Source organism: Hemiscyllium ocellatum, chromosome 18, assembly GCF_020745735.1.
Source record: "Hemiscyllium ocellatum isolate sHemOce1 chromosome 18, sHemOce1.pat.X.cur, whole genome shotgun sequence".
NCBI lineage: Eukaryota > Metazoa > Chordata > Chondrichthyes > Orectolobiformes > Hemiscylliidae > Hemiscyllium > Hemiscyllium ocellatum.
Window position 1 is genome coordinate 22450319 of NC_083418.1, and position 17465 is coordinate 22467783.

General features: G+C 38.1%; 1 protein-coding gene across 4 annotated transcripts in view; it reads right to left on the minus strand.

Annotated features, from left to right (window-relative positions):
- LOC132824364 (activating molecule in BECN1-regulated autophagy protein 1-like) overlaps window positions 1-17465 on the minus strand; it is a 446197-nt gene that overhangs the window by 332607 nt on the left and 96125 nt on the right. For all 4 annotated transcript variants that reach the window (XM_060838755.1, XM_060838754.1, XM_060838752.1 and 1 more), the window contains one exon: window positions 3106-3279. In XM_060838755.1, the coding sequence (XP_060694738.1) occupies window positions 3106-3279 (174 nt within the window). The remainder of the gene's footprint in view (window positions 1-3105; window positions 3280-17465) is intronic.

Sequence of the window (17465 nt, forward strand, 5' to 3'; positions counted from 1 at the left end):
CTGCAAAGTTCCATGGTCATGACAGGTTTAAAATAAAAGGCTGATGCACGTTGAATTACATAGTCATGCACTTTGAGAGAGCTAATATAGATGTCATTCTATTAAAAGCACTAAAAATGATTTTCAATACAGCTAAGGAACTTCAGTGTCCATATAAGCTAACAGATCATCTGGATTCTTTCAGTTTAAGTATTAAGACATTAAACGTAAAAGCTAAGATATCAGTCTCAAACTTCATAATTCACTTGTTAGCCCCTCAGATGGAATGTTGTGAACAATTCTGGGCACTACATTATAAGACCATAAGAAGTAGGTCCCTTGAGACTGCTCCACCACTCAGTGAGCTCATGGCTGATCAACATCCCTCACATCTACTTTCCTGTGCTGTCTCTGTAACCTTCAACTCCCCCACTGATCAAGAATCTAAGTCTTAAAAATACTTAAAAACACTGCCTCCACTGTTTGTGGCAAGAAGTTCCAAAGACTGACAACCCTGAGAGAAGAAATTCCTCCTCATCTCAATCTTAAATTGGTGCCCCTTTATCAGGGAAGAAAAGATGCAGAGGAGATTTTCCAGGATCTTAATAGAGACAAGGACTTGATTGGAAAAGACAACCCTCTCTGCTTCAATGAGAATAAAGAGGTTTTTCAAAATTCTGAAACGTTTTGATAAAGAGTAAAGCCAGTCCTTTTAATTAAATGGAGTCATAATCAAAGATCATCAAGGTAAAATCATTAAATAAAAATCAACACAGGGCATTGACACTTTTATTCTACTGAGTGTTGTTAGGATATGAAACAGGACCAAAAAAAAAATGATGGAAACTGATTTGCTACACAAATTTTGGAAGGTATTAGAATGGCTCTTTGAGATTGACAAATTTATATGGTTATGAAATAAAAGCAGAGCTTGGGACTAAGCACAACCATGCTTTCAAAGAGCCCAGCACACGCACAAAGAATCAAACTGCCTTTCTTGGTGCTCAAAGTCCCTATGGATGAGCATACAGTAACTTTCATTAGGTTATACTGGACTTTCTTCCCCCAAAGCAAAATGTCTGAAATCAAACATACAAGCACAGAAGATCTTGGGATTTCACATTTACATCAAGCCCAAATTGAGCTCCACACTCTTTTATGCTAATTTTAAAAAAAAAGCAATGTGTTCAAAACTGGCTAAGCCCACAAATCTGATCAAACCCAGACCAAATGAATTGCCATTATGCCAATTTTTCAGCCTACAAGCAAGTTCTTCAAATCAAGTTGATTCTTTCTGGTGCATGAATGTCTAAATGCTTGATTGCTTTGGTTCACTCAGAAAATGACTGCTGTACATCCATACAATGAGAAAACAATTCCGTCTTTTTTTAAAAAGCCATTATCAGTTATTTAAAATCAGATTGATTAAAGACTGATTATTTTGGGATTAGTCCACTTCCAGTTGTATTAATCAAACGGCATTGTTACCATGCATATCAACAAGCAATTTGTAAATTAATGTTTTAAAATGTTACCCAATTTATTTGGCCTCTGACAAATTTTATATCTAGTAATACACATATGGGTCCAAGTGAGAGAAAAACACAAGAACAATATATAAGTTGGAGTTAGGCTGTTTAGTTACTCAAGGCTGCTCCACCACCTGACCATTGTCTTAATGCCAATCTCCTGTCTGCCCCACAATACTGGAAGAACATAAAACAAAACACATCCCAAAATCAACAGAGTGTGTGCTTGGATCGTGTATTGTTAGCTTTTAAAAACATTTTCAAAGGTAAAATGTCTGAAATCAAACATGCAAGCGCAAAAGATCTCAGGACTTCTCATTTACATCAAGCCCAACTTGAGCTCCACACTCATTTACGCTAGTTTTTTTTAAAAAACTGTGTTCAAAACTGGCTAAGCCCACAAAACTGATCACACCCAGACCAAATGATTCGCCATTATAACAATGTTTCAACCTATAAGCAAATCCTTCAAGTCAAGTTAAATTATTTAGGCACATGAATGGTATAGGCACACTGCAGAACTTCTATTGCAGTAAATGTAGATCTTCCTTTTCACAGGGAAAATATCACATACCAAAAGCTATAAGTAATGCTAGCAAGCGAAGTAACAGGTGCCAAAATCATAATCCTTGAAACCATAGGCCACCAACTATTGGAATTCTAGCCCATGACTCAAAGTAAGCAGGGTATCATTAATAATTCAGAACAAGGGTTGTGCAAGATCCACATTTAGCCAAGATTTATAATTATAACATGGCCAAGAAACGTCAAATTTTTTAACAGTGATTGCATGAGGTAACACAAATAAAGGTGAATTGCAAATCAAAGATTCAAAATGAGATGTCGTTCTAAACTAGAATTAAAAAGCACAGGAACGTGCAGTTTCTGATATTTCAAACTTCCATGATTACAGTCATGTTTCTAAAACTGCAGAACAATGCATTTTGCTCAACTACATCATTAAAATATTTTCACAAATGTAGCAGATACATGTGAGGTAGGTAAGAGAGGGGACAGTGCATCGAATCATAGTCACAGAACTAACAGATTATTGCCCCAGAACACCACACACAAGTCTATAATTATGCAAAAATTACAGGGAACTAGCTTAGCGCTGATACAATATTAGTCATAAGAATTTATCAAACCCTAATAACGATGGAACATTGAAGAACTTTGGGTTTAATAAGACGATGAGTCTTCACAAGATTATTGTGTACTTTTATACTCCTATTTAACAGACCTTTCCATCTTTTCTCAGAGGAGTTTCAAGGCAGTGCAAAATGTCTTCTTAATTCTGATGACAAATGGCATTCCAAAGAGCAAATGAGAGGGCAGGTGGTGGAGGGGGGAAACAGAGGAGGAGGAGGGCAATGGAAGTAGGTGAGAGTGAAGGAGGTAGCAAAGGAAAGAAGAAGGAGGATGAAGAGGAGGGAGGGAAATATGAATGAGCAGAGGACAAGAAAGAAATAGGAGACGGGAAATAGAGTTAACACAAGCATAAGATTTCACCTATTACAGTGGAAGGTTTAAGTGGTCAGATGTTTAACGGTCACAGTAGCCATGTCCATCAAATATAAATTCAATCTGTACTTACTCAAAATCATCAAAATCCATATCAGCACCATCAATGGGCTGGGCAGGGCTGCTTGCTGAATTTTCCAAACTAGCTCGCATTCGATTTGGCTGGTATCGCATTGAGCGCTGTCGAATACTGTCCCTTCGAGAGAGGTACTGGATGATCCGATGGGCGTAATAGGCGGGGGATAACCTGAAAAGATATGAGTGTAAGATTTTAATTTACATCATCCTGTTATTACATGTACAATTAATAACTTATCAATTCAATATAAAATCTAGAAATGAAGCTAGGAGACAGCATGCAATTCAAGGACAGAAGCACAATGACTTAGTGGCACTATAGAATCACAATATGAATATTAAGCAACCAGAATAAAGAGATGTTATTGTGATTGCAATAAAGACCAACATACCAATTGCCTTCTGAATTGCTTGCGGCACTTGTATACTAGCTTTTAGTTATTTATGAACACCACCACCTTAGACCCTCCTCACTATTTACCTTTGCACCTGGTAAAATTAGCAAACCTAGACACATTACACTCAGACCCTCCAACCAACTTGATCATACAAGTGCAGATAACCAAGTATAGATCTTTGCTGCATCCCAATAGTCAGACGTCCAATTTTAAGTCTAATTTACTCAAACATTCTTCAGCTTGTTAACACCTAATTAATGCTAATACCTGTATATCATCTCCACTTCAATGACTAATCATGGTTAAAAGCTGCCTTGACACCAAGGGCAGTCACTTCCATCTCAGTTTTTGGAAGTCAGCTATTTTATCCATTTTTGGACTATTACTGTCATGATATCTGGAACTGAATGGTCATGACAGAACCCAAACTATCCATCAGTGAGGTTATCAGCGGATAATACGACGGCACATACAATGACAACTTTCATTACTCGTCTGGTGATTTTTGCAATGCATTGCTTCTATCCTTCAGGACGTATGCAGTCCCATCATGTGGCCTCATGAGCTTGGCACTTTGTTTTTAGGCACAGCCAGCGCTGCTCCTGGCCTCCTCTCCTGCATTCCTTACTAAACCAAAATTTTTCTAGTTTAATGATAATTGTAAATTGAGAGATGCTCAAGATGATAACATTGAAGGTTGTAGTGGAATACATTTCTGCTACAGTTTATGGTTAAAGCATTATGAATATCTTGTCTGGTGCTGCTAGATCTGTTTTGAATCTATCCCATTTGTAATAATGCTTGTGTTGTACCACACGATTAACCTTAATGTGAAGACATCCTATCAAGAATGTCACTGTTAGAAACAGTTTGACACGCTGCTTTTTCAGAACAAGGTCAAGTAAATTTTTCCTGTACCAACAAAGCCAATGAGCCAAAGGGGGAAATTACTGAGAGGGGGTTACTTTGAAATAAATGGGAGTAGCTTATATTTGTCATTTGGCACAATCAGCAGAATATTAAAAACCACACTGTTGTGCACTGGCAGTAAACAGCACTTATTACACTGGTACTCCTTTCCAAATTAGAGAAACATTTCAGGATGCTTCACTGAAAATTCCATCATCACACAGTTCAATTTCTTAATTTAAATCAATGTTGCTGTGTTCATGGCATTTCTTCCATGAAGCACATACAGTTCTTTTTTTATTCATCTGGTTATAACTGCAAAGGAGTTACTTATCAGGGTTAAGGTTATATCTCTAAATTTTGTATTCTTCTGGACTGTGTCAATTCATGAGTATAGCATTTTCAAATGCCAGCTGGATTATTTAAAATACTTTTAAATCTACTTTTAAATCAGTTATGTGACAGGCCTGAAGAATTGAAATGCAAAGAAAATTTCATAATTAGATCAGAGTCCATCAGCAGTGTACATTTTCAAGGAAAGTTTCATTTACAGCCAGTAAAACAGGATTCCAGATATTAAAGCCAGCGAAATTAGAAGGCTTCTCACATCATTTTGAGGCAGCAAGAGTCAACCTAATTGTACAGCAAATCATATTGAGAAAATGAACAATCTAATTCCATTTTTTATAAAATGTTAACTTAATTCTATTCAAATGAGTTACTGGCGTATTGTACAATTACCTGTAAGGCAAAATGTGATGCCAGAATTTGCTAAATTAATTCAAGCATTGGAACTAATTTTACACTAAGCCAAGCAACATATATTTAAAAATTGTAAGCTAATAAGATGTGATCTGTACAGCTACACTGCAAGACACTTGCCTAGATATGCGCAGTTCCAACATCACTCAAATAGATTGACATCATCCAAAACAAAGTAGCTGTTTGACTGACGCCTTATACACCACCTTCAGCATTGAACACAGTAAGCAATATAGGCACTAACAACAAGATGCATTCAGCAAGGGTCTTCCAAGCGCATCTTCCAAACCCAAAGTCTCCACTACCTAGAAGGACAAGGACAGGAGATGTAGGGGAACACCATCACCGACACATTCCCCTCCAAGCCTCAAATCACAACTTTAAACTAAATTATTTTCCCACTACCATTGGGCCAAAAATCCTGGAATTCCCTTACTAACAGATGTGTGCATGCCTCTGCAACAAAGACGACTGCAGTTGAAGGCGGCAGCTCTCCAGCATCTTTTCCAGGACAATGAGGTATGGGCAATTAGCTGCTAAACAGTATTTTTTTTCAAAAAACCCATTGAATGCCTCCAAATTATAATGCACAGAAAACTATGTTACAGCAGCCTCCTATGTAGCCAATTTGAAAATATCCCAGTGAATTGAATCAGTCACTTTCTTGATCAGCAGTTTAGTGAAATAAACTCCAATCTCTTTTGGATTAATCATTAGATCATGTAAATCCTTCTTGTAAAGGCCAGCATGTAATATAGTACTGTTCCTACGGAATTATTTGCCGCATTCTATGTCCCCAACAACTTTAGACTGTATTTGGCAACACAGATTGCGACTAAGAACCTGCAAAATGACAAAGCTTACAATGGCAGAACAAGTTATCTTTCTCAACTACTACAAGCACAAAGCATTTAAAATTCAAGCTTCTGATCACATTTTTTTTAAAAAACAAGATCCAAGAATAGGTGAGGCATAAATAGATATATGTGCTTCAGTTGAGGAAGACAAAAACTGAATGATTTCAATGGAAAAATGAGATCCAGTTTAATGGAAGAATTTAAACACATGCTAGTTGTTTTTCTATAGAAAACAGTCAGCACATACTCCCTGTATTGATGATGAAAAATAAACAAACATCTTAAAATTACTGACTTGGAGAAAAGTGTTTGCAAACATTTTTATTCACTCATGACTCATTGGCATTGCTGGTTGGTTAGCATTTATTGCCTGTTGCTAGTTGCCCTTGAGAAAGTGGGTTGAGTTGCCATCTTGAACTGCTGCAGTCAATGTATGGAATCAGGAATGAAGAAGGGCTCATGCCCTCATGACCGAAACGTCAATTCTCCTGCTCTTTGGATGCTGCCTGACCTGCTGCGCTTTTCCAGCAACACATTTTCAGCTCTGATCTCCAGCAGCTGCAGTCCTCACTTTCTCCTCGATATATTTCCAAGTCAGGATGTGAGTGGCTTGGAGGGGAACTTGCAGGTGGTGGTGTTCCCATACATCTGGTGCTCTTGGCCGATGAGATAGTAGCAGTAATGGATTTCGAAGGGTTTATCTAATGATCTCAGGTGAATTTCTGCAGTGCATTTTGTAGATGGTACATGCTGTTGCTCTGGTAGCCATTAGGTTTAAATGGAAAGCCCAATTGAATTTCTGGTCAATGGTAACCCCAAGAATGTTGTTAAAGTGGAATTCAATGATGATTAACACAATTAACTGTCTCTTACTGGAGATAGTCATTGCCTGGCATTTGTGTAGCACAAATGATTCTTGCTACTTGTCACCCTAAGCCCGGGTATCATCCAGATCTTGTTGCATTTGAACATGAACTGCTTAAGTATCTAAGGAGTCATGAATATTGCTGAACATTGTGCAATGATCAGTGCCATCCGTACTTCTGACTTTATGATGGAGTGAAGGTCATTCATGAAGCAGCTGAAGATGGTTGGACCTAGGACACTACCCTGAGGAACTCCTGTGAAAATGTCCTGGAGCTGAGATGACTGACCTCAACAACCACAACTGCCACCCTTTGTGTCAGGTATGACTGCAACCAGTGGAGAGTTTGCCCCAATACCTGTTGATTCCAAAGTATACTTAATAGTGAAGGAACAGAGACAACAACAAACTTTGATGCAGAAGATATGGAGGACAATATGTGTGTGCGCGAGAGAGAGAAAAAAAACACAGCGCAAGAGGGAGCAACAGTTTGACAATGAAATCGCTGATGTTTCATGAAAAGATAAGTCCACATTTCCTCCTTGTAGCCATTAAGTGCTTCAATTTGGCTATTTCACTGCAGTAACTTATATTTTACAGTCAGCAGTGGAGCAACAATGGAATATCCAACAGAAATATGGCACTCCCTTAGCTTACAAGACAGGGCAATCTCCAGACATGAAGCAATCATGGCTGCACCAAGCAGGATAAGTATCCAATTACATTAAAGCATTCTAACAGACAGCAGAGCAGGATATAAAATAAAATGTCACGTACCAAAATGAATGATTACGACTGGATTCAGCAGAAGCTAAAATAAACTTTCAGACATAATGGAGAAATCTGGCATTTCATAAATAGTTAACTAGCTTCTCAGGGGTTGGGGTCAGGGCAATGAGTATCTTCAGCAGCATTAAAAATTTAATTACATTTCATTCAACAAGTTTCAGCTTTTCCCAAGGTTTTTAGTTCCAAGTTTTAGATTGAATAAACAACAATTTAAACTCACGCACAATGATTTTCCATTGACTGCATACCCAAATACTTCAGAACAGCAAATTCCGTAATATCAATATGGTATTTCCAACAATAACTCCCTTGCAGCATTAAAAGGCTGAAAGAACCAATTAACTCAGAAAGTAGAGTATGAAATGACGATTCTCAGCTTCCTGTCACCATTTTTGAAACAAAGATTAAAGATTATCCAACTTGCTTAGGGCCATTGAAAGGAAAAAAAAATCTGATGGAAAAAAACATATCTGTTAGAGATGATAACCTAAAAAGCAGGTGACTGAAAATGTTCACTTACTACTGTTAAACGACTACAGATTTGGTAAGTATATACAAATCGAGAAAGGCACACACCAGCATTGAGATTTGTTGTCACGTTCATTCGTCAGTACCTCAAAGCCCCAGAAACCAATGTGGACCAATGATTTGGATATCTAAACTATCAAATTTATTAATGAATTCATTGTGAAACATTATTTGGTATCTGAGTAAGAGGTTATCATAACTTAATTTTACAAATCATCTTAATTTTCTATTGAGAGCTCTTCTTCAGGCTAGAAGAATTGCACAGAACACTAACCTTGCCTATTAAGTTACACATGCAAAATACGTTTTCTATTCCCCTGCACAATGACTTTAAGGTAGCCTTCTCAAATTGTAAACCTTTGCAATTGCGTCGGAATAATAAATAGGCTGTGATAGTTGTACTGTTATTAGTGTTTGTGCTGAGTTCAATATTGGATTATTTTATTTTATTCCGCTAGCCTGTTCAGCCTCGCAAAGACATCAGCGCTAATTTGCAAAGTATCTCCATTATGTCCCTTAATGTTATGGCTAATGAAAATATATTCACCTCCGATTTGCAACAAATAATTGACCTAGTGTCAATTGCCATTTGTTGAAGACAATTCCAAGTCTCCACAGATCTGTCTGTACAAGTGTTTCCTAATTTCACTCCTTAAATTTCTAGCTCTAATTTTTGGAATATCGCCTCCTAATCCTAGTCTCCTGGTCAGAAATAGTTTCTCTCTATTCACCCAATTGCTTCCCTTCATATCTTGAAAATGTTGACATAAATCACCCCTTATCCTTCCAAATTCCAAACTTATTCTCTCCCTTTGTAATTTAATTCTTGGAGTCCAAACATGATTCTGCTAAATCTGTGTAGTATATTCTCCAAGGTCCACATATCCTTCCCAAAGATGCATTGCTTAGAACTGCGCACAGTGATCCAGATATGGTCTAACCAGTGTTTTGTATAAACAACATATAACTGTAATTCTATTCCTTTCTGTCTGGAGGAATGGAGAACAATGGTCAGAATTCCATTAGCTTTCTCTTTCATTACTTTCTGTGCCTCTTCAAAAATATCTTCATGATAAGTAGACCCCTGCGAGTCTTTGGGTTTCTGTTTAGAAAGTAGCCTGTTCCATTTTGTTTAGGTTCACAGTGAGTGAAACTTGTTCGTTTCCACAGGGATGGCAAATTACTTAATCGATATCTCTTTGTAATGTTATACAGCTGTTTACACTGCTAATGCTGCTTACTTTTGACTCAAGAAATTTAGAGGATGGGGCAGAAAGTCATAAATAAATAGCTCATTAGATAGTTCAGGGCCTGGAACAGATTCATAGAGGTCAACAAGTCAATACCTGCCCATTATCCTTACGCTGCCTTGTGCCATCCAGCCAAACTCCTAACCCAATCAATAACTTTGATTCAATGAGCTTCAAATTTAGCTACCTGCTTATGAGGAACGTTATCAAATGCATTCTAGAAGTTGACACAAACAGCATACATTGACATTTCCTTATCCAGTACTTAGTCACCTCTTCAAAATTTCCATCAAAATTGTCAGGTATGATCTATCTCTGATCAGCTGGACATTTAAGCTCAGCAACTCAGTCTTTCCAAATAGACACATCAATAATATTTCCTCACCTACAATAAACTCCTGTCCCTGCTGACTGAGCTAGGATGAGGAAATAGACATCTGCGAAATTTGAGAAACACATCTTTCCAAAAAAGAATTCAAAATTGTTTCACTCAGCAATACTGGGATGTAAAAACGTCATGCTGCTGCACTATTATGTATTCCCTTTTAGATCAAAAACATTCACATTCTTAAACAGGAATTATAGGATAATAAACCCTGTAGTCTCCCAATGGTATGAATCCTCTAATGAGTTGACTCCTCTTTCAGTGTTGCGTTAAAAGTAAACATAAAAATTAAGAAAATAAATTTTAAACCATATTTCTGCTTCTGTTTCACTGAAATGTTTTATGGGTACAAACTGTTCTGCCTGAATATTATTTGTAAAAGGGACAGGAAATCACTTTAAAACAAAAATTTTGTATGAAAAATTGAATTCATTTCAAACATGTCAGTGGCTAGAACGACCTGTCGGAGCATATTACTGCAGATGCTGGAATCTGCACTGAAAACAACAAATACTGGAGATAACAGCGGGTCAAATAGCATCCATAGAGAGAGCAAGCTAACGTTTCAAGTCTGGATGAATCTTTATCAGAGCTTTAATGAAGAGTCATCTAGACTAAAACATTACCTTGCTCTCTACCTGTGGATGCTGTCTGATCTGCGTTGATCGCCAGCATTTGCTATTTTTGGCTAAGAGGAGCTGGATTGCGAACCAACGAATCAGTTTTTGCCCAATTCAAATTTGGGTAGGAATGATGGCTTTTAAACTACATTTATACAAGTTTAATATCCATAAACGACATTTTGTTTGTTTTCACAAAGAGGAAACTTTCCTGTCATGTAATCAGATGATGGGACCTGAACAAACTTCAAAATTAGGCAGAATGAGACTCCACCCTTCTGAGGAGACTGTCCAACTTGTTCTGCTGTCAAGCTCAATTTCTGGGTAGCTTGAGCATACGATCATAGCATTAGTGTGAAAAGATACTTCTGACTGATGCTGGTATATGCCACATAAAACAGTTCACTCATGTACTGTACCAATTGAAACCCACATTCCCCTAACTTCCTGATAAGTCCTAAAACTGGACAATCCAGTTTGTAATCAGATGGATTGTTAATGATTCCATTCCTTTTACTATTCCAAAAGAATGGGCCAAAAGTCTTAAGCTATGAATCAGCAATCAATTGAGAATAGACAATCTCAGTGTTGATCATTCAGCAAGGCCTTAACTCCTGCTAGGCATTCTAATCAACTTGGTTTATACCAGATACAATTTCTTCAGAAATTTTAAGAATTTAAATTTTAAACTATCATTTAATTGACGTTTAAATCATGAATCTTCGCTTTATCATAAGACCAAAAATGAGAATGTTCACCAATGTTTGCATGTTAAACACCATTTCCAACTCCTCAGATACTGAAGCAATCCATGCTCAAAAGCAACACGGTCTGGACCAGGCTTAGTCTTACAGATGGCAAGTAACATTTGAGTTTCATAAAAGCCAGGCACTGACCACCTCCAGTAAGAGACAATCCAACCACCAGTCCTTGGCATTCAATGATGTTACTATTCCTGAATTTCCCATTACCAATGCCCTGGCTGTCACTATTGCCTGGATGGGTTTAGCTCTAACATTGTTTATGAAGCGTACTGTCTACAAGATGCACTGCAGGAATTCAAAAGATCCTTAGACAGCACCTTCCAAACCCACAAACTCTTTCATCTAGAAGGACCAGGGCAGGGAACACCAGACCAACACACCTCTAAGTTCCCCTTCAAGCTACTCACCATTCTAACTTGGAAGTATGCTGCCATTTCTTCAGTGTCGCTGGGTGAAAATCCTGGAACTCCTCTAATAGTAATTTGGGTCTATCAACAAACATACAGCGCTCAAGAATCAGCTCACCATCACATTCTCAAGGGCAGCTAAGGACAGACAGTAAATGATGACCAGCCAGCGATGCTCCATCCCACAAGATAATTAAAAAATATGTATGAAAGCAACATTTGTTGTTGTAAACTGGTCTTCATTGAGGTTTCAGTTTTAAAACCTTATGAAATTCGAATAACCAATAATAGGACAATGAAGGAAATTTGCTAATCAAATGCTACTGAAATAATGCACAAAATTATCAATGAAACCAAATTAAATTTGAAGAAAATTTGTGTCTCATGACTATGGTATAAGGAACAAAAAGAGCAGAAATAAATCTTTTATAATAAATGCCGACTTAAACAAATTCAAACAGAACCAGTATCTACTAAACTTTCAAACAAAATTATGCTTTATAACCATTGACAGTCACTACTCCTGAAGCTTAAATTCTTTTTCTTCTTGAGAAAATATACGTTCTTGTCATGCATCACTCTATATCTACCTGCCTGCTCAGTTGCAATGATTGGTGGTAAAAGGATGGCAACTCAATCTCTTCTTACACATTGGAGTCGTTCACCAATATACTGGGAGGATACCTGACAGAGGTGTCCAAGATTGTGAACAGCATGGACAGAGTTAGTAGGAAGCAGCTGTTCCCCTCAGTTGAAGAGTCAATAAAAGGGAGCAAAATTTTAAAGTGAAAGGCAGAACATTTAGAAGGAATTTGCAGAAAAATTGTTTCACCGAGGGTGGTGGGTGTCAATAATTGCATGGGAACGTAGCTGAGCTGGAAAACCTCACTCTTCTAAAAGCATTTAGATGAGCACTTGAAGTGTCATAACATTCAAGGCTATGGATCTATACACCTGAAATTAATGAGTTACCAGGTAGAGATTTCCAAGAAGAAAAGCTGTTGTGCCCTCAAATGATATAATTTTTAGGATTATTATCTTGCAGACAAATACAAGGAATTGAATATCGCAACTGTAATGGATTTTCAATTAACGTGGCTAAATTAAACAATTTTATTTTGCTGCATGAGCCTCAGTGAACAAATCACTCCTCAACATAGTCTCAAGAGTCATGATATTTAGTTTGTGGAATGGTTTGAACAAAGAGCAAAATGGGTGAGGCTTCAGAGAACACATACATACAGTGGAACAAACGCTTGAGAAAATGCTTATTCTCAAGCCCTACAACTCCTGGGTCACCACAAAAAGGTAATGATTCACTGAAAGTGCACAAAGTCCCCAATTTACCTGCCTAGCAGTATCAAGTTAAAACAGCAATCTGAATCCTGTACTGAAGAATAACTACTCTACAAATAAGTAAATAAATTCTAATCACAAATAATCATCTATAAGCAATCAACATACAGCTCTGTTAGTAAAATCTCTAACCCTCTTTTTAATGCACCGCACTACCCCATGAAAATGAGGGGAGGGGGAGATGAAAAGAGAGAAAGAGAAGGGTGGGTAGAGAAAGAAAGTAAAGGGGATAGACAGAAAAAGATGGATGGGGGTGGAAGAGCAAGTGAGTGCGAGTGACAGAGTGTGGATGAGAGAGTGCATGCAAATGCACGAGTGTGAGTGCAAAAGAGAATGAGAGCAAGAGAGCGAGAGCACGAAAGTCTGTCAATGTACTTAGAAGTTTAACCTCTACCATTCAAGGATACCACAGGGAAATGCCTTCATGTACGACAAACTCCCGTACTTGCTAACTGAGTTAAGATCAGGAAATCAGTACCTGTGAAATTAGGTACATAAACACAGCTTCCATGATTCAATATCGTTATTCTTCATTCAATTACATTGGTTAACGTGTTGTTGTGGCCTTAAAAGGTGAAAAGGATGGTTGCATTTTTATTTAGAAGTAAGTTACCATTGTTGTTTATAACGATACTTGTTAAGTCAGTGGGACAGGTTAAAGCAGACAGCAGTTGACTGTATTAATCTGTTGTCAAAGATCTTTTGCCTGGCAACAATGAAGTGATTATCTCCCAGGTAGCTGAACAGCTTGTAGGTTGAACGGTATAGCCAGGAATCTTCATACTTCTGAAAAGGGAGGAGATGCCCTTTTCTCTATGGTAAAAATCATCCTAAGCTGAAGAAAGCCAGTTTATTCTTCCCTTGCCAGTCGTGGCTTTTAACCAGCGAGTAAGTCAGAGGCCTTGTAATTTCTGAACCAGTTTCTTTGTATCTCCTACAAGCAATTGAAAGTCCCTGGAGAAGAGAGATGGAAAAGCAGCGAGTCCTGATAAGCTAAAAGGATCATCTCTGTGTAACCAAACAGCTTTCCTATCTTTCCTTCCATTCATAACACCAATGTTTCCTCTGTGTCTGTCTGAATGAACATGAAGCAAAGTTTGAATAGGGAGTTAGAGCTTTAATATCGAAGGGATATGTTGACAGTTCGTAATCGTTTACTTGCAGCTAAAATATACTGTGTAACAAATTACAATTCTCGTAAAGTACATAAAGCTGGCCTGTGCTTTGTTAACTGATCTTAAAAAAGGAGGTAAATTGGGAAATTTTGAACTCTTTCTAAAAAAACTTTAACTTCAGGAATAGCAGGGTGTGATTCCCAGTGCACTATCCCACTGCAGCCTGACACGACAAACATGCATTCTTCATTCACACATAAATGAGATTACTTTTCAGGGTATCATTCTGAGAGGCTGGTCCATGATTGCTTTAATTAGGTCGGTCTGAGAATAAGATGACATCAAGCATGGCATGCCAATTTGTCATGTGACCACAGAATCCATAATCCCATTCTCTACATAAGCAATTTAGTGGAAAAAGACATTATAAAATGGGAATGAAGGACCACTATTCACACTTCGAGAGAAAAAATGTTCCTTCACACCATTCTTTGTCAGATTTGCAGTTAGCAAACAACAGGGCTGTGATAACCCACCCTCAAAATATTTAGGGGCAACAGCTGCATTCACCCTGAAAGAATAAATCACCAAGGAAAATCCACTCCCGCGGGCAGGGGTGACGAAGGTCACCTATAAGAATAAAATGGTGAGGAAAAGTTGCTCATAGGCTTCCTCATAGCAAACCTGAGAGAGACATATGCACAGTAATTCAAGGAGCAGCAGCTGTTAGGAAAGTTACCCCATGCTGGCATTGAGGGAGTTACTAGGGTAACGATTGGCTGAGTACCAGAAGCTGAGGTCCAGAGTTATGAAAGATGGTATCATGGTGGTGTTACGGATTGAGAGCTACTATTGGCCTGGATGCAGGACATTTTTCAAGAGCTTGGGAATTCCATTTCTTGGGTCAAAGGTGAGGGAAATAGCCAGATGAGGGGGAGGAGGAGGGGGAGGGGTCAGAGCAGGCTGTTGCAGATAGTTTTGGAAAGGAACAAGGAGATTTTCAGGTGGGGGAACTAGTGGTGAATAAGGCAGCAAGGGGTGTAAGTGGGGAGAAAAGTGCAAAAGATGCTACAAGTAGTGTTTTTGTGGGATGGGGGGTGGGGAAATGTCAGGAAGAGCAGTTAATACTCTTCAATAAAGGATTATTCAACTTACTGGGATCCAAGAAAACTGAAAATCACTGATAAAAATCACAACACCAGGTTATAGTCCAACAGGATTATTTGGAAGTACTAGCTTTCGGAGCCCTGCTCCTTCATCAGGTGGTTGTGCAGTATAAGATTGTAGGACACAGAATTTACAGCAAAAGTTCACAATGTGATGTAACGGAAATTATATTCTGAAAAAGACCTGGATTGTTTAAGTCTTTCAACTTTTAGAATGGGCATGTTGGCTTCAGTTCTTTCACATGTAAATCCCAGAACTTTCTTAAAGTTGCATTCTCAAGTGAACTTTAACAATAGGTGCCATGTTGGCCCAGATAATGCGTCAAAGGTGTGAGCTGCCCTGTGTGAGGCTGTCTGTGACCCAATGTTCAGACTGATACTAATCTAAATCTCACGTGAATTCATGCAGTTTTTTGAGCAAAATAAAATGTAATTCTGCCAGTACAAATTCACCCCACAAACTTATATGTGCGTGTACACGTGCGCGCGTGGGGGGAGGGGGGGGTATGAGCATCTGTGAGAGAGTACGTGAATGTGTATGAGTGAATTTAAAGGGGTATAAGTCTGTGAGAGAGAGAGCATGTGAGAGTGTGGGAGTGTTTGTGTGAGCGTACGAGAGAACTTGTGCATATGAGAGAGGGTCTGTAGGAGTTAGAGTGAGAGAGTGTGTGTGCATGACAGCGAGAGAGAGCGAGCGAGAACGACAGCGAGAAAGCGAGATGCAGTGGAGTCACCTGTCGTGTGACATGAACCCAAGGTCCCAGTTGAGGCCATCCCCATGGGTTCACTTGAGAATGTAACTTTAAAAAAAGTTCTGGGATTTACATATGAAAGAACTGAAATCAATATGCCTATTCTAAAACATAAAAGAATTAACAAACAATCAGGTCTTTTTCAATATATAATTTCAGTTGCATCACAATGTGAACATTGGCTATAAATTCTGTGCCCTATGATTTTATACTCCACAACCACCAGAAGGAGCAGCGCTCCGAGAGCTAGTGCTTCCAAATAAACCTGCTGAACTATAACCTGGCGTTGTGTGATTTTAACTTTGTACATCCCAGTGCAACACTGGTATCTCCAAAACATAGCAAAGAGAGTTTAACTTCCAGGTTAAAATTGCCAACGGTGGTAAAGATGATGTTGAAGTGTCAGTTACATTTTTTAAAAAAAGTTTTGTTAATCTACTCCTGATTTCTGTACCAATTTAAATACTGTGCTATAAAGGAAATTGAAATTTTCCTTGTGTGCTGCTGCTTGAATACAAATGGAGAATCAATAATTGAGGATTTAATCCTATTGCTGCTTGTGCATGAATCGAAATGCCCTACCTTTCAATAAAAACAGAGAATGTATTGTTCCCTATTTTTGGTTTTATTTAATAAGCGAGTTAGAATGAAAATGTAGCCTACAAAAAAAAATCAAAAAACAGCACTTGAAAAAATATAAATAGAAGCCCTTTTTAAAAAAAATTGATTTTGATCCCTGTTAGCAACTGTAGTGATTGCTACGAGGTCAGCCAGGTGAACCTCAGAATAGGAGTTCCCTGACTTGAACAGATGAACAGCCCTAATCAGGGAGACCAGGCTGACAGATATAAACAGGAGTACCAGACGTTCTGTTTACTCAGAGCTGGCTCTAAGGGAGCTGGCCCAGTGTCAAGTACAATGTACGTGTAAATAAAGGGTACCTTGGTGATGGGCTACAATGCTCTGTGGAGTTGTTTCAGCCACTACTGTATTTGTATTTCGACAATACTAGCTGTTCATTTCATAGGTCATTTGTTCAGATATTTCATTAACTTGAGATTTTTAAAAATAAATCATTTACACTTTAATAATGTACCAGAGGATTGTCTAGATAGGAGTTAGCTGATTGCCTATAAACTATAAAATAATTCAGCTCACCCAGTGAACTCAATTTTGTCAATGAAAATTATTACATTCTGCTCTTTCTTAAAAAAGTAAAATTGTCAACTATCTTCATACAGTCACTTGCTTAGCATAAGCTTGTGTATTATAAATATAAAATTGCCTTTTGGACAGAACACTTGGAATTGCCTTCAGGCAGTCAACCCCAAATCTATTTTGATACATTCTTTCAAGACACTCTGATGACATAGCTACAAACATTCAGAGAAAATTTATTAATTCTTCAATGGTTGCACGATCGTTTGCAGGT